The sequence below is a fragment of the Gigantopelta aegis genome, chromosome 1, assembly GCF_016097555.1.
Source record: "Gigantopelta aegis isolate Gae_Host chromosome 1, Gae_host_genome, whole genome shotgun sequence".
Lineage (NCBI taxonomy): Eukaryota > Metazoa > Mollusca > Gastropoda > Neomphalida > Peltospiridae > Gigantopelta > Gigantopelta aegis.
In genome coordinates, this window is record NC_054699.1 from 3,941,851 (window position 1) to 3,965,259 (window position 23,409).

Genomic DNA, 23,409 nt, shown 5'->3' on the forward strand with positions numbered 1-23,409 from the left:
CATCCAATAGCTGATGATTAATAAACCAATGTGCTTTAGTGGTATTGTTAAACAAAACAAACTTTAACTTTAACCAAATGTTTGACATCCAATAGCTGATGATTAATAAACCAATGTGCTTTAGTGGTATTGTTAAACAAAACAAACTTTTAATTTTCAAATCAAAGCTTGTATAACTATAAACAGAACTAATATAGTTTAAAATATATTTTTGTCAGGATCTGATTTTCTGATTGAAATACTTTGTTTAGTTTGTTTTTGTTTAACGACACCACTAGAGTACATTGATTTATTAATGATCAGCTATTGGATGTCAAACATTTGTTAATTCTGATATATAGTCTCAGAGAGGAAATCTGCTAAATTTCTTCATTAAAAGCAACAGATCTTTGTATGAACCATCCCGCAGACAGGATGGCACATACCACAGCCTTTCATATACCACTGGAATGAGAAACAGCTCAATGGGCCTACCAACAGGGATTGATCCTAGATGTCAAAACATTTCAAACATAACCTGAAGGAGACAACAAAAAGACATTTTCCGAAATAACATCATTTCAATAAGTGATTACACAGACATGGTTATGACGTTGCTTCCCAAAATACCGTCATTCGTTGGTCATGTGAAAATGTCATGTCACACATGTGTCATACTGGTTATATTTCCCTGTATATCTTGAACTGTGTGAATAATAAAGTTTGTTGTCTCACCCCATCTTCATCTTCTATAATATCTTTTCCTATAGACGACAGAGACGTCCATTTACAGTTGGTCGGCGCCCGCACCGCACAACGTTTGTGGGCCTTGAACTTGCAGACTGAAAAACAGAGGAAAAACACACAATAAAACCAAATACATTTTAATTAAAACTTTAGACTAAACTGCAGAATCAGAAACGAGGATATATAGTCTGCCCATACGCGGGTGTACTATCAGGGGTGCAGAAATTGAAAATAATTCACTAGCCCACTGGACCAGAAGTAAACTAAAATTTACTAGCCTGCCAGAATCTCTACTAGTCCGCCAGTCTATAGAATAATATATTATTAATACTATTATAATATACAGTGACTTCAGTGACAAAACATTATTAAGAATACCGTGTAAGTGATCAACATCACGTGGCAAACAAAATAAAAAAAGATAGATCACCCGTTGGACTAGTAGTTGCATTTTTTATCTCATCTGTCAGAATGTTTACTTACATTTGGCGAGCGGGCGAGTACTTTCTGCACCCTTGAAGTATGTAACAACATCTTGAAATAACACAAACGTGGGTTAGTCAGAATGTTTACTCGCATTTGGCGAGCAGGCGAGTACTTTCTGCACCCCTGCAGTGGATGTTATAACTCAAGGTCATATAACATTGTTGTTGTGCTAGCACAGTAAGTAGAATAAGACTAATTAACGTTTCATCCATCCATTTGACGATTTGTCCAAGCGTGTATTTGTTGTTAATGTTGTAGCACAACCATTCAACCACCCATCTATCTACCCACGCTATATTTTGTCCACCTATGCATACATATTACCTATTCATTTGTCCATTCATTCACTAATCCATCTTCCATCCATGCATCCATCCATCCTCAAAATTTCTTTTTAAGGAGTGGGAAACAATATAAGCTCTTTAAATTTTAATTTGGAAACAAACGACTAGAAATGGAGTTCTAAGCATCTCTAGAAATTAGTGTCAAAATGAGACAACTTATTGGAATTACAGTGTAACAGCAATTAAGAAAGCTGTTTCTTTCTTTAATGACGCCACTAGAGCACATTGATTTTTTATCTTATCTTACTGGACGTCAAACATGGTAATTCTGACAGTTTTTTTTAGAGAAAACCCGCTGTCACCACATAGGCTACTCTTTTATGACATGCAGCAAGGGATCTTTTATTTGCACTTCCCACAGGCAGGATAGCACAAACCATGGCCTTTGTTGAACCAGTTATGGATCACTGGTCGGTGCAAGTGGTTTACACCTACCCACTGAGCCTTGCGGAGCACTCACTCAGGGTTTGGAGTCAGTATCTGGATTAAAAATCCCATGCCTCGACTGGGATCTGAACCCAGTACCTACCAGCCGGTAGACCGATGGCCTAACCATGATGCCACCGAGGCCGATCATCAATTAAGGAGACAAACATGTAAAAACTTATAATTTTGCATATATTATCATTGCTGAAAATGAGGAACCCTGGATATATCTCTAATACTTGTCAACAATAATGGAAAGCAAAAGCTGCTTATGAAAATAATTTTTAGATGTTGTGCATTTTGACGGTTATTGGATTGCTGCTCCTGTCAAGTTCAAACCTTGATCCATCCCTCCATCTAGTTGTTTGTTCATCAGTCTATATATCTATCTAATTAATGCTCTATTCCATTCATCCGTTCATTCATCCATCCATCCATCCATCCATCCAACTCATCCATCCTTCCAATCCACCTACCTACCCACCCACCCCACCAACCCATCCATCCATCCAAACCCACCAACACAGTGACACCCATCCATCCCATCCGTATGTCTGTCCACCCAACTTCATCCATGTCTATCCATCCATCCATATTTCTATCTATCCATCCATCCATCCATCCAACCAACCACCCAACCCACCCACCCGCCCATCCATCCATCCATATATCCACCCATCCATCTCAACCTACCCACCCATCCATACATACAAACCCATCTATACAAATCCACTCATCCATCCACCCAATATACCCACCCATCCATTCATTCATACAAACCCACCCATCTATACAAATCCACCAATCCATCCATCCATCAAAAACCCACCCATCCACCCATCTAAACATCCATCCATACCCACCTATCCATCCATACCCACCATCCATCTCAACCTACCCACCCATCCATCGATCCATACCCACCCACCCATCCATCTCAACCTACCCACCCATCCATCCACCCATCCATCCATCCACTCATCCATCCATCAAAACCCACCCATCCATCCATCCATCCACTCACTCAAACTTATCAATCCACGGCCATCTACCCATACGTCAGGCCTAAGAATAAACATATCTGACTTGTTTTCTTCAATATTTTTTTCTAACCCAAATCATGATGGGTGTGTCAAATACAAAACAAAAATCATCATTTGGGTCAAAGCTAGCGTCATCCAACACTAGACTAGTCTCATTAACGTGTGAATGATCTGGTTTAATCAGGACTAACAGACACAGAAAGGAAACTATTGTCAACACGTTACATTAACTGTCTTGGAAAATGGGCGGTAATAGTTTCGAGTCCATTACCCGAATGCCGACTTTTTAACACGACATTCCGAATGTGACCTTTCCGTGATTCGTGCCGCACCACAATGGTGAGCTCCTCCAGCCTTGGATGGAGTTCTTGAAAGGAAATTTAAGTCTCAATATTTTAGAATGTTCCTTAATCAGCATTAAGAAGAAAAATAAAGAGTAGCTTTGTCTGGCTATTAAGGTAATAAAAAATGAGGAAGCAGACATTAAATGTCATTAAAAGAAATCAATAAATAATTAAACGAACATTTTGCAAAACAGGGGATTGGTAAACAACATCTCGTAAACAAAATGTCTAGAGATGTCTATTAAAGGGACTGTTCTGAGTTTGCTGCCATTGTTCTGATGTTGCCGACTAACACAGACTTTTTAATGACAATAATTACATATTAAATATATTTTTCTGTATAAAATATCAGTGGTTGTATATTAAACATGTTTCTGATTGTCCTACTGTTTGTACTATAGTCCTTCCCACAGCAATTATTGTTCTGAGCCGATTGTTTTCTAAATGGCACACAAAATATAATATTTTTTTGTTTTTTCAAAAACACTTTTACTTTTCTTCTTATGTCAAACCAAACAGAAATTATTTACAAAGAAACAACAACACATTTTCGTAGAACAAGTAGCAGAGCTTCTAAAATTTTCATAAAATCAACTAGCCATGGGATCAGTGATTAATATTTTTTTACTAGCCACAATTAAAAATTCACTAGCCCTACTTTACTTTAAATTATACAATTTTACTAAATAATAATAATAATCAGATATGTCACCTAAAGAAGGAGATATAACTTAAAAGCACTAACATTGGGGGTTTGGGGTTGGGTCAGGATATTCATATTTACAAAATATGTAACTGCAACATTTGACAAAAAACAATTCACTTGCCGTCGGGCATAACAATAGTAATTATTTACTAGCCCAACATTGAATATCACTAGCCATGGGAGTGGGACTACCATAATCTAGAAGCCCTGAATGTGATGGACAATATAGGTCAAACTTCATTTTATTTCCTAATATATATTTTTTCCTATACATTATTGTGGGACCAAATCCAGTTTGGGTTACTTACAAACAGTAGGAAATGTTTTATTTAATGATGCTTTTATTTACGGTTATATAATGTCAGACATATAGTCAAGGACCACACATATATTGAAAGAGGAAACCCGCTGTCGCCACTTCATGGGCTACTCTTTTCATTTAGCAGCAAGGGATCTTTTATATGCACCATCCATAGACAGGATAACACATACCACGGCCTTTGATATACCAGTGGTGGTGCACTGGCAGGAGCGAGAAACAGCCCAATGGGCCCACCGACGGGAATCAATCCCAGACCGACCGTGCATCGAGCGAGTGCTTTACCACTGGGCTACGTCCCGCCCCTACAAACAGTAGGACGACCAGAAACACATTGAATATACAGACACTGATAGTCTAAACAAGAATCAGTATTTAGTATGTACAGTGTATAGTTTTAGTCATTACAAACAGTAGGACGACCAGAAACACATTGAATATACAGACACTGATATTCTAAACAAGAATCAGTATTTAGTATGTACAGTGTATAGTTTTAGTCATTACAAACAGTAGGACGACCAGAAACACATTGAATATACAGACACTGATAGTCTAAACAAGAATCAGTATTTAGTTATGAACAGTATTTAGTACAGTGTATGTAAACAGTAGTTGAATAGTTTTCAGTAGTATGTACAGTGTATAGTTTACATTACAAACAGTAGGACGACCAGAAACACATTGAATATACAGACACTGATATTCTAAACAAGAATCAGTATTTAGTATGTACAGTGTATAGTTTTAGTCATTACAAACAGTAGGACGACCAGAAACACATTGAATATACAGACACTGATAGTCGAAACACAAGAATCAGTATTTAGTATGTACAGTGTATAGTTTTAGTCATTACAAACAGTAGGACGACCAGAGAATATACAGACACTGATATTCTAAACAAGAATCAGTATTTAGTATGTACATGTGTATAGTTTTAGTCATTACAAACAGTAGGACGACCAGAAACACATTGAATATACAGACACTGATAGTCGAAACAAGAATCAGTATTTAGTATGTACAGTGTATAGTTTTAGTCATTACAAACAGTAGGACGACCAGAAACACATTGAATATACAGACACTGATATTCTAAACAAGAATCAGTATTTAGTATGTACAGTGTATAGTTTTAGTCATTACAAACAGTAGGACGACCAGAAACACATTGAATATACAGACACTGATAGTCTAAACAAGAATCAGTATTTAGTATGTACAGTGTATAGTTTTAGTCATTACAAACAGTAGGACGACCAGAAACACCATTGAATATACAGACACTGATGAATCATATTTAGTATGTACAGTCATTACAACAGTAGGACGACCAGAAAACACATTGAATATACAGACACTGATATTCTAAACAAGAATCAGTATTTAGTATGTACAGTGTATAGTTTTAGTCATTACAAACAGTAGGACGACCAGAAACACATTGAATATACAGACACTGATATTCTAAACAAGAATCAGTATTTAGTATGTACAGTGTATAGTTTTAGTCATTACAAACAGTAGGACGACCAGAAACACATTGAATATACAGACACTGATAGTCTAAACAAGAATCAGTATTTAGTATGTACAGTGTATAGTTTTAGTCATTACAAACAGTAGGACGACCAGAAACACATTGAATATACAGACACTGATATTCTAAACAAGAATCAGTATTTAGTATGTACAGTGTATAGTTTTAGTCATTACAAACAGTAGGACGACCAGAAACACATTGAATATACAGACACTGATATTCTAAACAAGAATCAGTATTTAGTATGTACAGTGTATAGTTTTAGTCATTACAAAACAGTAGGACGACCAGAAACACATTGAATATACAGACACTGATAGTCTAAACAAGAATCAGTATTTAGTATGTACAGTGTATAGTTTTAGTCATTACAAACAGTAGGACGACCAGAAACACATTGAATATACAGACACTGATATTCTAAACAAGAATCAGTATTTAGTATGTACAGTGTATAGTTTTAGTCATTACAAACAGTAGGACGACCAGAAACACATTGAATATACAGACACTGATAGTCTAAACAAGAATCAGTATTTAGTATGTACAGTGTATAGTTTTAGTCATTACAAACAGTAGGACGACCAGAAACACATTGAATATACAGACACTGATATTCTAAACAAGAATCAGTATTTAGTATGTACAGTGTATAGTTTTAGTCATTACAAACAATAGGACGACCAGAAACACATTGAATATACAGACACTGATATTCTAAACAAGAATCAGTATTTAGTATGTACAGTGTATAGTTTTAGTCATTACAACATTTTATTAGTACTGGACTGTCTTGATTTGCTGCCATCTTATAATGGCAGCAACTCAAGACAGTCCCTTTAAAGTTTGTTTTGTTTAACAACACCACTAGAGCATTCATTTATTAATCATTGGCTATTGGATGTCAAACATTTGGTAATTTTGACACATAGTCTTAGAGAGGAAATCTGCTGCATTTTTCCATTAGTAGCAAGGAATCTTTTATATGCACTATCCCACAGACAGGATAGCACATACCACAAGCTTTGATATACAGTCATGGTGCACTGGCTGGAACGAGAAATAACCCAATGGGCCCGATGGGAATTGACCCTAGACCGACCGAGTCCCTTTATGCAAATTTTTATATTGCGTGACATTGGTATCATAATGTGAATCAAAACATAATATTGCCAATAATAATAACAGCACTTTGAGAAAGGCTTTTTAGAAGGAAAACAAAGAAGAAAAAAAAAAAAAAAAAATACAACCACATTGTCTTACGAGTTATGTTATGGAGCAACAGGAAAATTTAAAAGGTGGTGGAGGATAATAAAGAAAAAAAGAGAGATTTGACTGGGTATGGGTATATCTCCCATGACCCCTTCTGGCAATGCTAGTGGTCCCTCAGTTTAATAAAGTTAAGTTGTGGAGAATGTACGAGAAAGTGTGGATTTGTTATTCTCCACACACACCAGCTGATTTTGTTGGCATGGGAAAATACCAAATGGGTCCACTGAGGTTCATTTCTATGACCGATGTAGTGGTGGAGCACTGGCTGGAATGGGATAAAATTCAAATGGGTTCAATTCTACAGCACAAACAGAATGAGCAGAATCTCACCCCTGGAGTCAATCTGATAGAGTATTAGTCTCTTTAAGTGAACATGTGATGTGACGCCCGATAGAATACACCCATCTACTAGACAAGAACATAATCTAATGCCCAACAGACTCCAACCCTTAAAATTAAGATAAAAACAAAACCAATCTTTTAAAAACTAAAGGTATGGGTGACGTACCTTCACAAGACAAGCCATGTGACTCCGGAGAAAGCCTCCAACCCCTCAAGTTAAGACAAAAACAACTAAAGGTATGGGTGACGTACCTTCACAAGACAAGCCATGTGACTCCGGAGAAAGCCTCCACCCCTCAAGTTAAGACAAAAACAACTAAAGGTATGGGTGACGTACCTTCACAAGACAAGCCATGTGACGTGACACCGGAGAGAGCCTCGCGACACACGTTACAGTAAGTAGGTCGGGCGTGGGAGCAGGCGTACCAGTTGTGCTGGCCCGACATCATCTCCGTGTGGCTGGTCGCCCCTTGCTGCAATACATAAACAAATACTGTGTAGTACTAATATTAACACAACATTTCAAGTGAACAAAATGATGCACAATTATGCAACTTTAAATTCGCCTTGCTGTAATACATAAAAAAATACTGTGTAGTACTAATATTAACACAAAATTTCACCTGAACAAAATGATGGTGCATATAACAATTGAGCAACTTTAAATTCGCCTTGCTGTAATATAAAAAATATTGTATAGTACCGTACTAATATTAAACATTCTTGGCAGACATGAACAAAACGACAGTTGATGTAACAATTATGCAACTTTAAATTCACCTTAATTGCTGTTATATATAAAAATACACTGTGTAACACTAATATTAAATATTCATGTCACAATATTTCATGCAAACAAAACGATGGTTTGTGTAACAATTATGGAACTTCAAATTCGCCTTAATTGCGGGAATATATAAAACATATTGTGTAACACTAATATTAAGTAATCATGGCAGAATATTTCACGTGAATAAAACAATGGTTCGTGTAACAATTATGGAACTTTAAATTCACCTTGCTGTAATATAAAACAAAATACTGTGTAATATTAATATTAAACATTCATAGCAGATTATTTCATGCAAACAAAACAACAGTTCATGTTACAATTAAATGCTGTAAATGTTGTGTAATATTAATATTAAACATTCATGGCAGATTATTTCATGCAAACAAAACAACAGTTCATGTTACAATTAAATGCTGTAAATGTTGTGTAACACTAATATTAAACATTCATAGCACATTATTTCATGCAAACAAAACAACAGTTCGTGTAACAATTATGCAACTTTAAATTAACCTTAATTGCTGCAATATATAAAAAATACTGTGTAGCACATAGAGGATAATAAACGAGTTACCAGTTATTATCAAATTTATGTCTCGAGTGAAATAATTTTCAGTTGTCACGAGCTTTAGCGATTGACAATTGAAAATTTTAAATTCACGAGGGACATAAATTTGATAATAACTGGTACCGAGTTTGTTATTCTATTTATTACCTCAGCTACTTTTTCTCTAGAAGCCTTTATTTTCGACGCACATGCACGAAAGGCCAACCTGTATAGAAACGATGTAAACCACTTTGCACACTTTTCTAAGAATTGCTATAACTTTGTAATTTAATCACGTTCATAAATAATTTAAAAAACCCAAAAGTGTTCTTTATTCTGCTACAAAATCTATAAGGAATTGCATTAAAATGACATTTCGTTATAAATTTAACACCAAAAATAGAGAGGCGTAAATGAAAACTCTTTAAACTACATGACGTCATTTTGTGTGTTTGCCAAATCGTGATGACGTCATATTTAGTACCGACAAGGTCATTGGTTTGTGAGTGTCAAATTGTCCAATAGTATTGTTCGTTAGACCAATGCAGCATATTTGTCACTGAGAAAATATGGAAAATATTCCCAGTGACCGCTGGGGTAATAATAGTTAATATTAAACATTCATGGCAGAATATTTCATGTGAACTGTTGTTTTGTTTTCTTGATGATTATGCAACTTTAAATTCCTGTGAACTGCCAATGGGTTACATGTTGAAGCTTTACATTCTGAAATTACAAGATACAAACTTCAGAACTAGACCCACATATATACATATAGCTGATGGGGAAAAGACATATGTGGCATAAATGGCCACAAGAGACAAGCACCTGTTAAAATTGGGAAAAAGACAAGGATTGTGATGTAGTGATGGACAGCAAAATAAGCTGAACGAGACAAGTTACTTATCATTCAGGGGCCCAATTCATTAAACTCTCGCAACTTTGCGATCTCGCAGTGCAATGATAAAAGACTTGCAAAGAGGATATTTTGTTGTCTAGCAGAGCCTAAGAGACCTTTGTGAATAAGGCCCCTGGTCTTGTTTATCAATTGCAAGTCTTATGCATTGAGATAATGTATTATTCATTCCAAAAATGCTCCATAAACAAATGTATTATGTCAAGGGTCAAGCTTGCAGTTTAATTTATAAATTCCACAAAATATATATATAAAATGGTTTGATTTTCAAGTTAGGACAGTTTTTGATTACTTGAGATATGTTATCAGTGTTTATGCCAGAAAGACATTTTTGGGTATGGCACTATGGAATTGAATGCAACCACAGTCAACAGGGGGTAGGTATGGGGGTCCTCCCCCAGAAAGAAAATGGGATATGTTTAAGGGTTAGGGTTAAATTCATACAGTAATGATAAGAGTAATTAATTTTGTCAAAAAGTTAACTTGAAAAAGATAAATCTGTAAATAAATTTGGGTATGGCATCTGGCAGAAAACCTGAACACTTATATAATTAATTAGGGGTGGGGCTGGCAGTGTTGTCAACTGAATTACTAGTTTAATAGTCTCCAAGTTGTGAAATCTTTAGAAATCAGTAGAATAATTTTAAAAACCCAACAACAACAACAACAACAACATGTACATTGTACCTCTACCTTGAACATGAGATAATGTCTGAGACACCCTTTACAACACGAAAAACACCCACACTTTACAACACGAAACACCCACACTTTACAACACGAAACACCCACACTTTACAACACAGAACACCCACACTTTACAACACAGAACCAACCCCACTCCTTACAACACAGAACACCCACACTTTACAACACGAAACACCCACACTTTACAACACGAAACACCCACACTTTACAACACGAAACACACACACTTTACAACACGAAACACCCACACTTTACAACACAGAACACCCACACTTTACAACACAGAACCAACCCCACTCCTTACAACACAGAACACCCACACTTTACAACACGAAACACCCACACTTTACAACACGAAACACCCACACTTTACAACACGAAACACCCACACTTTACAACACGAAACACCCACACTTTACAACACAGAACACCCACACTTTACAACACAGAACCAACCCCACTCCTTACAACACAGAACACCCACACTTTACAACACGAAACACCCACACTTTACAACACGAAACACCCACACTTTACAACACGAAACACCCACACTTTACAACACGAAACACCCACACTTTACAACACAGAACCAACCCCACTCCTTACAACACGAAACACCCACACTTTACAACACAAAACACCCACACTTTACAACACAGAACCAACCCCACTCCTTACAACACAGAACCAACCCCACTCCTTACAACACGAAAAAACAACCCCACCCTTTACAACATAAAAAACCGCCCCACCCTTTACAACACAAAACACCCCCACTTTACAACACAGAACCAACCCCACTCCTTACAACACGAAAAAACAACCCCACCCTTTACAACATAAAAAACCGCCCCACCCTTTACAACAAAAAAACCCCAACCCCATCCCTTAAAACACAAAACCAACCCCACCCTTCACGATAGAAAAATCTACCACATGCATCATCAGTCCATGCTAATCTTTCTATTACAAAAACCCCTCTGGATATGAGCTATAAATAAAAATCAATATTTCTACCTGGCACTACCTGTGTTAAGTAGGCCACTTGAGTGGGTTCCTCCCACACTTTACAAAAAGACATAGCTCTCTCTGTGTAGTAGGAAAATAGTCCAGTGGCTTGTACAAATGCCGACCTCACGATCTGCGGCTATAAATATGACGGCCACTGTTCTCTGAGTACACAAGCTGTCCACGTTTGGGGTCAGTGTGGTGGAAACAAGATTTTAAACACTGTATACTAATACATGATGGGATTGGTCATGATAGTGCATAGAGCTGAGTGTCCACTTGATGTGATGGTTACAGCAAATAATAATGGGCTAGATGATAATGATGGTGGTGGTGGTGGTGGTGTTGGTAATGATGGTGGTGGTTGTGATGATGATGGTGGTGGTAGTGGTGTTGATAATGATGGTGATGGTGATGGTGGTGATGATGATGGTGGTGGAAGTGGTGTTGGTAATGATGGTGATGGTGGTGGTTGTGAGGATGGTGGTAGTAGTGGTGGTGGTGGTAATGATGGTGGTGGTAGTAGTGGTGGTGGTTGTGATGAAGATGATGATGATGATGATGATGATGATGATGGTGTGGTGATGGTGATGGTGTAGTGGTGGTGGATGTAATGACGACAATGGTGAAGGAAGGACATGTTTTATTTAACAACGCACTCAACACATTATATTTATGCTTGTATGACGTCGGACATATGGTTAAGGACCACACAGATATTGAGAGAGGAAACCTGCTGTGGCTACTTCATGGGATACTCTTTTCAATTAGCAGCAAGGGATCTTTTATATGTACCATCCCATAGACAGGATGGCACATATGACGGCCTTTGATGTACCAGTCATGGTGCACTAGCCGGAATGAGAAATAGCCCAATGGACCCACCGACGGGGTTCGATCCTAGACCGACCGTGCATCGAGTGAGCACTTTACCATTGGACTATGTCCCGCCCCTATACTGAGAGAGGAAACCCGCTGTGGCCACTTCATAGGCTACTCTTTTCGATTAGCAGCAAGGGATCTTTTATATATACCATCCCACAGACAGGATAGCACATACCACGGCCTTTGATGTACCAGTCGTGGTGCACTGGCTGGAGCGAGAAATGACAATAATGGTGAATGCTAAAAACTACATGTATTATACCGTAATTAAATGGAAATCGAATTCAGCGTTTGAGATCAGATTTATGATGTCAGCTTTGTGAGGCATAGTAATAAAAAATTTGCATCTCGCTACAATAACAAAAACTGAATGCATGATGCTTCCCTTTTCAGAATGCTGGAAAACTTTCAATACAAAATTCCTATTGAGTATTTTTGTTTGTCTGAAAACTACTAATGCATTTACATTGAAAATATTGTTTAAAAAAACTGAACCATTTACAAAATATGGATATAATGTGAAATTATGGTAAGGTATGTTATATTGATTGTGTACAAATCAAAAACGACGGTGCGGAAATTGTCTGTCATCGACTGTAACAACAACATTCTTGTCAATTGTTTTCATCTTGTATCCAAGGACAAATGTCAATAGCAAACAACAAAAAACCCCACCATAAATGCATCAACAACATTTTCAGCACCAGTCGCATAATTTTGTCAATAGCCAATAATGAACTTGGTGCAGTATTTCAACTCCAGACCAGTTCCATAGAAGAAAAAAAAGAGAAAAAGGATGTTTGGTTCAGTATGACAAATTAATGGAAGGATTACCAGAATGGTGGGTGTTTTTTTTTTCAATCACACCATCAGACTTAGTTCTATCATTGCTGTCTGTGATTGAACTCAAACGGATGCTGCTTTTGTGTGAGCCCGGTTAAAACTCCAATGAAAAGTGCCCATCATGAAAGGGATGATTTCGCCTCTCGTCGGCTTGGATTATATTTTTTCAAGAAAATCTTTAGTACTGATTTGTCATAATAACTACTGAGTGCAAATTTGGTATCAAGAAAAAACATTGCCAAAACCATCCCTAAAAAAAAAAAAAGGAAAAAGAAGAAGAAAAAAAAAGTAACTGCAACCAAAATAGTTGGGATTTTTTTTTTTTTAATTTATTGGTTGTGTTTTGGGTTTTTAAAATATATTTAAAATTTTATTTTATGGAATACAAATGGTGAGAAAAACAACAATTAGAGCTGAAAAAGAACAAAAATGTGTCGCTGTTAGTAAGTCAAAGAAGTCGGTGTAGTGCTGGTACATCTCATCGAGCCATCAACACCCACTCTGGGTGGGAAGCATGCAATACTGGGGTGTGAACCCAATACCTACCAACCTTGAGGACAAGGGCTTAACTACTATGTCACAGAAGCCAACAGGTTTTATTTCATGTTCTAAACCATTTAATAAATATACAGAGCCTCACATACGTTGTTTTCACATCCTATTTATTGCACAAGTTTATTTTGTGTATGAATATATATATACCACGAGACCGTGTAGCATATGTGAAGTTCTGTATTTATTACATACCTTTTTTGTTTTACAAAAATGTTTTTTAATTTAACATCATAACAAGACTTTGTTAAATCTATGATCAAAACTCCTTTCATGGATTTACTCTTACTCTCACCCTTCATATAGATGTGTGTCACATTCAAATGTATTTTGTGGATGGGTGGTGAGGACAGAAATATTGAAAATAAAAGTATTTTCTTTTAGGTACACGTACAGTATCCAGTCGGCTTTGCTCATTTCTTTATATAGAAAGATTTAGTGTAAACCACCATCTTGAATGTCACATCCTGGCACAAAATCACATCCTGGCTCAAAGTTTGAGGTGGTTATTTTAATCATTTAATACAACCAGTCATCATTATACCTTCTATTTATACTTGAAACATTGAGCAGGAGAAGAATTAAAAAGGATTTTTATTTGTAAAAAGTAGTTTTAAACATAACTAACTTTTATATATCAAATCAGCCAGGACATGACATTTATATATTTTGAAAAATAATTTAATATACTAATTATGATATGAAAGAAGGCAAAGTAGTATTTTCATGTGCAGTATATTTTAGATCTGATGTCCTGATACCTAATTTTTTAATTTGACATAACAGTAATGAATACTACCAAAAAACAAATGTCACGTCCTGGCTTACAACATTTTTTCCCCCCCGATAAAACTGTCATTAAAACCCAGAAAACATAAGTAAACTGACAATAAAAATATATTTTCATATGTTTAAGTGTGTTAACATTAAGCTGTAATAAAAACTCAGTTTAACAGATCATTTTGAAATGGCCCTTACAATATATTTAAATGCATCATACATGAAAATAATCTTGGGAAAACAAAATCCAAAACGTTTTCTACGGTCTTCAAAAACACAGAAACAGGAACAATTTTTAAGCGGCACTAAAATCAAACACTCATTAAAAATCTGTCGATTTTTCTTCTTTGGTGGTAATTAAAAAGCCTCCCCTCCCCCATCTCCCCTCCTCCACCCCACCTGGTGATGTTTTCAGGAACTGCCCTGATAGGAAATAAGTTGTTTTTCCGACTCACCACTTGTTCCTCGTACACGGTACTTCCTGTTGAAAACTCGGGCATGATGTCAACCCCCGAATCCTGTTCCATCTCCAGGTCGGTCACACTTGACGGTTGTTCTACCGGTAAACACGATTGGATGAATTTCCTACCAAACGCTTTAAACATTATGTCCACTTAGAAACCATATTCACTAACAGAATACATTCTGGTGATACCAGCCCTAAGATTTTGATCAGCTGAATAAAAAACACTTTATATGTTCATTCACGAAACCACAAGTCGAAACCACTACCAAAGTTTATCCTTTCAGTCAAAAACCCCCAAACAAAACACCACAGATATTCATTCAGCTGTAGAATTAAAACCAGCGTACATGTAGATATCTACTTGAAAAGTAAAAAACACACAAAAAAACACAAAAACAACAAAAATCATCTTAGATTTTCAGAGCAAAAACCCACTAGATTTTCATCTTAAGACGGCTTACATATTAATCCTTTGAGTAGAAAAAACCCACATTGAAATGTTCATCCACAGAACACTGTCTACCATCTGTCATTTATAAAGAGAAATTATTCTCTCCCACAAGGTGTTAACTACATTAGGAAAAGTCTAGATCCACAGGCACCAAGCTGTTAACATCAGCAGAAGTTGTGAAATTTTAGTTACATCATGTTGTCACTTATTAAAGTTTTACAAATGACCAGACTGGCTTTGCTTGCTAGTTCTAGAAGTGCATGAGCAGTCCAGTATATTTACACAATATGTAGTACAATAGGTTTGGGTATATGGTATACTGTGATCTGAAGTAATATATTCACAATCTGTGGTACAGAGTATTTGCTATCTGTAGTAAGGTGTGGTGTATTCGCAAGCTGTAGAACAGTGTAGTCACTATTTGCAATAAGAAATATTTCCAATATGTAGTACAGTGTATTCACGATCAGTAGTAGCTATTCCCAATTTGTTTAGTTTTACAGTCAGAAATACATTGTATCCACAATTTGCAATATTATGTATTCACTACATATAGTAATATTGTAGAAAGTACTGTGTGTTCACTATCCACAGTACTGTGTTCTCATTATCTGTTATACAGTATAGTCACTATCTGTAGTACAGTGTTTCCAGTATCTGTTGTACAGTGTATTCACTATGTTATGGCATGATGTATTCATAATCAGTAAAACAGTTCATTCATAACTGATAAGACAGTATATTCATTATTTTCTAGTACCCTATATTCAACATCTGTAGTAATGTGTTCACTACTTGTAGTACTCACTATTTGTAATCCACTGTACTACCGTTTATAGTAGTGTTATCTGTAGTAGTCTGTAATTTATAGTAGTTTATTCCCAATTAGTAGTACTTATTCACTAAAGATACATTCACAGCTTGTAGTACACTGTATTCCTTACTTGTAGTATACTGTATTCCTTACATGTAGCCCTTATACACTGTACTCACAATATTCACTAGCTGTAGCAACTAGTCTAGTGTATTCACTGTCTGTACTATAGTATATTCAGTCTGTAGAACACTGTTTTCACACTGTAGTACACTCTATTCACAATATTCACTATCAGTAGTAGTTTAATTTGTAGTACAGTGCACTTTCAATCTGTAGTAGTGTATTCACAACAAACATGAAATACACATTCACAATCTGGATAAAAACCACAGCTGTCTCAACGTAAGATATTTCCAATCTTCAACACGTTCATCCATGAGTTTCTATTTCACTCCGATTATACTGGCCGCGAAATGATAAACTCTGCTGATATCTTCCCTGTCCGACCAGTGCAATCAAATACACATAAGAAGAAAACATATAAAGTGATGGGAAGTCTTTGAAAAAAAAAAAATATATATAAAAAAATAATATAAAAAAATGTGGATAACAAAAATGTATTGAGGCTTATTAGAGAACAGTATTAGCCTAACTGTATTGATGTCAGTATATTTCCAGCTGTCAAGAAAGAAAGGAAAGGAATGCTTGACAACACACTGCAGAATCCAACTGATATGAATGAGACACTATATATCAACAAATCACACCGATAATGCCATGATATCTCCACTGATAATGTTGTGATAAATCACTCAGCTCATGTATATATCACACTGGTCAAAAAAAATATCTATAAAAATTCACACAGAATATATACCACTGCAGAAAGAGTAAAAATTCACACAGAATATATACCACTGCAGAAAGAGGTTTGAAAACTCCACACAAGACACATCAAAATATGGCCATGTTTAAAATGTTCGGTTACTTCAAGTGAATAAAAGAAGTTTGGGTCAAGTCCTACATGTCACATTTAGCACGCTTCCTTGAATTCATTTAAAACAGGATGTACCTACTTTCTCGGTGCAAATCCAACCCCACCAGAGGTAAAATGGACCCTTCTAAACTATGATCAACTCACCAGTTTGGAACATCCCACTAAAAGAACACAGGGATGTGGATTTAGTTGGGAAGGTTCTAATTATATATTAGTAATAATACTAGTTCATGGTGGTTTGTTAAAACCTGCCAACCTCAGTGACATAGTCATTAAGCTATTGACCTTAATTCTGGCAGGTGGGCGGTGGGTTCATGTCCCAGTAGTGGTTTCAACAATGAGTGAATTTTAAAGGCCACAGCACTAGCGTTGTTTTTTTGTTGTTGCACCCACTATAAACATTAACCCCCAACTTGGTGACATAGGGCTTAGATAACTGAGGTGCATGCCCAGGTTAGAACAAAAGGAAGGAAGTGGTTTATTTAACGATGCACACAACACACTTTATTTATGGTTTATGGCATCGGACATATGATTAAGGACCACACAGATATTAAGGGAGGAAACCTGCTATTGCCACTTCATGGGCTACTCTTTTCCAATTAGAAGCAAGGGATCTTTTATATGCACCATCCCACAGACAGGATAGCACATACCACAGCCTTTGATGTACCAGTCGTGGTGCACTGGCTGGAGCAAGAAATAGCCCAAATGGGTCCACTGACGGGGAATCGATCCCAAACCATCCTCACATCAAGTGAGCATTTTACCACTGGGCTACGTCTCGCCCAGGTGAGAATAAAAGATAAATTAAACTGAATGGATGTTAAAATCTGGTTTCTTTATGTACACATGAAAACAAACTCAAAACGCTGTACATTTCCATCAATTTTATCATCTAAACTGAATGGATGTTAAAATCTGGTTTCTTTATGTACACACGAAAACAAACTCAAACCACTGTACATTTCCATCAATTTGATCCTCTAAACTGGAGGAACAGTTACAGTTAACACTTATGGATTTTTGTAATTGATCATCACATCGTAAGAGCCAATCTGATCAATTTTTCGACTATAATCGATCATTGGAACAGCACTAGGCTTAATACCTCTCCCCAAAACCCCTCCTCCAACACAAAACAAAAAAAACACCCACCCCAAAAACAATTAATAGTCAGAAAAATGATATATACAGACTCTGACTCTCTACCCCTCAGCCCGAATACAACATCCTGGTAAGGTAGTAGCACCGTAACCAAGACGTAACTATAGAATTAGTGCAACCCAACACAGTTAAAACAACTATCACATTACCATGCTATAAATTATTATAAGAGACCATTTGTCAAATCAATATTCAGGATGCCCATAAATTATTACAATGGAAATAAAAAAGTCAAATCACAATGGCTTGTAATTACTGTAATGGAAATAAAACTGTCTGATCAATATATAGCGCCATAAATTATTATAATGAAATAAAAATTTATCCAATCAATATAGTGCGCCCATAAATGATCATAACAAGATTAAATCTGTTAAATCAACTAGTAGGGCTGTAGTAAATTATTATTATGAGATGAAATCTGACAAACAAACTTAGGGGCCGTCCATAATGTTAAACATTTTCATGAGCGTACAAACCATACATGGGGAGAGGGGGGGGGGGGAGGAGGGGGTTAAGGGGTCAGTGTACACTTTTTGAAAACGAAAAATATTGATCAACATTTTTCATTTGGGGATGTACACTTTTATGGGGGGGGGGGGGGGGAGGGAGAGGAGTGATCAAAAGTGTACTCTTTGTACACTTGTAAAAATTATGGATGGCCCCTTAGTGTGATCAGCTAGGGTTTCTGCCAGAGGGTACGGAGGGTAAAATTGGCTGGATACATTTTAATGGTTTTTGAAAATATAATATATACTGATGGAAAGAAATAAGGGAACACATCAAATTGTTGACTAAATTTAATTCACAACTAGGGTAGTAATGTCTGTATTTCATACCAAGTTGCAATTCACAACTAGCGTAATAATGTCTGTATTTCATACCAAGTTGTAATTCACAACTACCGTAGTAATATCTGTATTTCATACCAAGTTGCAATTCACAACTAGCGTAGTAATGTCTGTATTTCATACCAAGTTGCAATTCACAGCTAGCGTAGTAATGTCTGTATTTCATACCAAGTTGCAATTCACAGCTACCGTAGTAATGTCTGTATTTCATACCAAGTTGCAATTCACAACTACCGTAGTAATGTCTGTATTTCATACCAAGTTGCAATTCACAACTAGCGTAGTAATGTCTGTATTTCATACCAAGTTGCAATTCACAACTAGGGTAGTAATGTCTGTATTTCATACCAAGTTGCAATTCACAACTAGCGTAGTAATGTCTGTATTTCATACCAAGTTGCAATTCACAACTAGGGTAGTAATGTCTGTATTTCATACCAAGTTGCAATTCACAACTAGGGTAGTAATGTCTGTATTTCATACCAAGTTGCAATTCACAACTAGCGTAGTAATGTCTGTATTTCATACCAAGTTGCAATTCACAACTAGGGTAGTAATGTCTGTATTTCATACCAAGTTGCAATTCACAACTAGGGTAGTAATGTCTGTATTTCATACCAAGTTGCAATTCACAACTAGGGTAGTAATGTCTGTATTTCATACCAAGTTGCAATTCACAACTAGCGTAGTAATGTCTGTATTTCATACCAAGTTGCAATTCACAACTAGGGTAGTAATGTCTGTATTTCATACCAAGTTGCAATTCACAACTAGCGTAGTAATGTCTGTATTTCATACCAAGTTGCAATTCACAACTAGCGTAGTAATGTCTGTATTTCATACCAAGTTGCAATTCACAACTAGCGTAGTAATGTCTGTATTTCATACCAAGTTGCAATTCACAACTAGCGTAGTAATGTCTGTATTTCATACCAAGTTGCAATTCACAACTAGCGTAGTAATGTCTGTATTTCATACCAAGTTGCAATTCACAACTAGCGTAGTAATATCTGTATTTCATACCAAGTTGCAATTCACAACTAGCGTAGTAATGTCTGTATTTCATACCAAGTTGCAATTCACAACTAGGGTAGTAATGTCTGTATTTCATACCAAGTTGCAATTCACAACTAGCGTAGTAATGTCTGTATTTCATACCAAGTTGCAATTCACAACTAGCGTAGTAATGTCTGTATTTCATACCAAGTTGCAATTCACAACTAGCGTAGTAATGTCTGTATTTCATACCAAGTTGTAATGTGGGACTGAATGTCTGTAGTGTTGAATGTGCTGCCTATATGTTCCCAGTCAACTTCTGACAATATCAATTGATTTTTGATGCAGTCATTATTTCTTGTTGCTATCTGTGTGATCCTTTATTTCTTTCCATCAGTATATATATTAAGAGAACTGCTGTTTAAAATTTGTCAGAACACTTGAAATGCTGTGTCCAGGTTATGGTCTGTTCTGATTTTATTACGTACATGTACGTACCCTCGAATCATCTTCTAGCAGAACAGCCTGGTAGCCACAAATTTATTATTATAACGAGATGATATCTTTTAAATCAAAACAGTGCAGTCAGAAATGATTGTGATGAAATGAAACCATTTAGACCTAATCAATATACACTCTTATCATTAACAGGTATTTATTTGGTTATTATTGGGGAAACATTTCCGTCACGAGATGATCCGAGTTTTGAAAGTTGCTTCTTTTCAAGGTTCTCACAACCAAACCTGTAGAGAGATTAACCGATACACCGAGTAAGTACGGAAATTAGGAAATGAGTGAATTTTAAAGGCCACAGCACCAGTGTTTTTTTTTCCTCCAGTGTAAACATTAAAACCCAACTTGGTGACATAAGGCCGAGATAACTGAGGTGCATGCCCAGGTCAGAATGAAAGGAAGAAAATGTTTTATTTAACAATGTACTCAACATATTTTATTTATAGTTATATGGTGTTATACATGTGGTTAAGGACCACACATATATTGAGAGAGGAAACCAGCATCTTTTATATGCACCATCCCACAGACAGGATAGTACATACCACGACCTTTGTTACACCAGTTGTGCAGCACTGGCTGGAGTGAGAAATAGTCCAATGGGTCCACCGACGGGAATCGATCCTAGCGAATTCTTTACCACTGGGCTACGTCCTGCCCGAGTAAGTAGGAATATAATCGACTACCGTAATACCCTACTTTAAGTCGGGTTAATTATTATATTGGTAATCAATAAATGGGAAGTAATGGATAATGAAATGAGAAGAATATGGACCGGATATTGTAACCCTCTTATTGTTGTTGTCCAACACTGAATCTGAAGGGTTCACATTTTATCTCAGTAACAACAGCAAGTGCCACTGCTGTCCTTATTTGCCATTATGTCCCCAGGTTTTTTGACAAAGGGTAAAACAGGTATGGCATCATACCCAAATGTTTTTGCAGATTTTAGTTTTTTAAGTTAATCTTTTGACAAAATTAATTACTCTTATCATTACTGTATGATTTTCTTAACACTAATTCGTAAACTTAACCCATTTTCTTTTTGAGGAAGGCCCCCTAATAATTGTTGACTGTGGTTGCATTCAATTCCATAGTGCCATACACACAAATTCCTTTCTGGCAGAAACACTGGTCCCAAATATCCCATTGTGTATTTTTGTGCTGAGGTGAAGTTAAACATTCATTCATTGCTGATGGCAATAATAATGCTATGGTACCCAACCTAACTTGCCACCATATACTTTACATTCCATATTGTATATATATAAGAAATAGTAAAACTATCATTGTTAAAATCATATGATATAATATACAGACTGTCACTTTGCACCACTCACCCCAAATACAACATCCTGGCAAGCTTGTACTACCATGGGGCAGGTGACAATATGGAGGATAATAAGAATAAATTCTTTATTTAGTGAGGGAAACACAGTTAGCAAAAGCTAATCTTCCCTGAGGCCCTCAGGTACAAACAATACAGAATTACAATACATACATTTATGGACAAATAGAAAATACAAAATGGCTGATCAATGGGACATTTTAAGTTTAGATTTTTATGCTTAAAACATGCTTTCATATGCAGAGCCAGAAATAATACTTTAAAAAAAGAAAAAGAAAAAGAAAACAACTTATGGGGGAGCTGATACCACCACCCCTACTAGTTACATACTGCACTTAATATAGTTTTGAATAGATAGGCCTATATCATATGGAATGTTTCTTACTGAAAAGTATTATGAATAACTGTGTCTGTATAAGTAGATACTTCATTCTACTGATTGAAATACATTACGGAAACAGAATTGGAAACTTGTTTTTCCCAAATGACATGTGTTGTTGTCTAACAAACCAACTGTCCTATAGTTTAAAAAACCCCAACCCCCCCCCCCCCCCCCCCCCCCCCCCCCCCCCCCCCCCCCCCCCCGCAACAAAAAAAACCCCAAACAACAACAACAAACAACCATAACTGAAAAACGGTCTTATTTTAAGTCAGGATTAAAAACATTTGGTAAGCCAGTTACTGAAGGTCAGATTTACCAATTACAATGAATAACATATATCAAAATAAACACGGCAGGCCTCTTAGAATTGAATATCTGTATAGACCATTTATAGGTTATGCAAAAATTAATTCAAGTAATCCATTTTCCTTTTATGTAACCTGTTATGTCCATGTAAATAATATGCTAAATTTAATGCGCAAACAGAAAAAAGGTTATACTAAATTAGATTTGCATTTGAATGAAACGATAGTTCTCGCAATTTTCAGATGCCTGCATTGTGTCTAGTAGCCCATGTACAAGTTACCACAAAACATGATCCCTGCTATCCAGTACACGTAGGTTACCACACATTATATTTCCATATGAACAAACAAATCTTCTAGTTAGAGAATTCCGGCGTACAGAGGATCCTATTTTGAAGGCATTCTCGCTTACAAATTAAATGAATGAATGAATGAATGTTTAACGACATCCCAGCACGAAAAATACATCGGCTATTGGTGTATCGAACTATAGTAAATGCAAAAATTAATTGATGAACAACATCAAT

At 36.3% G+C, this 23,409-nt stretch overlaps 1 protein-coding gene across 3 annotated transcripts in view; it reads right to left on the reverse strand.

Annotated features, from left to right (window-relative positions):
* The window catches only part of LOC121369447 (diacylglycerol kinase delta-like), a 194,651-nt gene that overhangs the window by 48,832 nt on the left and 122,410 nt on the right, over nucleotides 1–23,409 (reverse strand). For 2 of the 3 annotated variants that reach the window (XM_041494548.1, XM_041494563.1), the window contains exons 6-7: nucleotides 7,892–8,027; nucleotides 715–821 (exon numbers count right to left, since the gene is read on the reverse strand). In XM_041494548.1, coding sequence (XP_041350482.1) covers nucleotides 715–821; nucleotides 7,892–8,027 — 243 coding nt within the window. Of the gene's footprint in view, nucleotides 1–714; nucleotides 822–7,891; nucleotides 8,028–15,044; nucleotides 15,233–23,409 lie in introns of those variants that run through there. The other variant, XM_041494556.1, reaches the window with a different exon arrangement.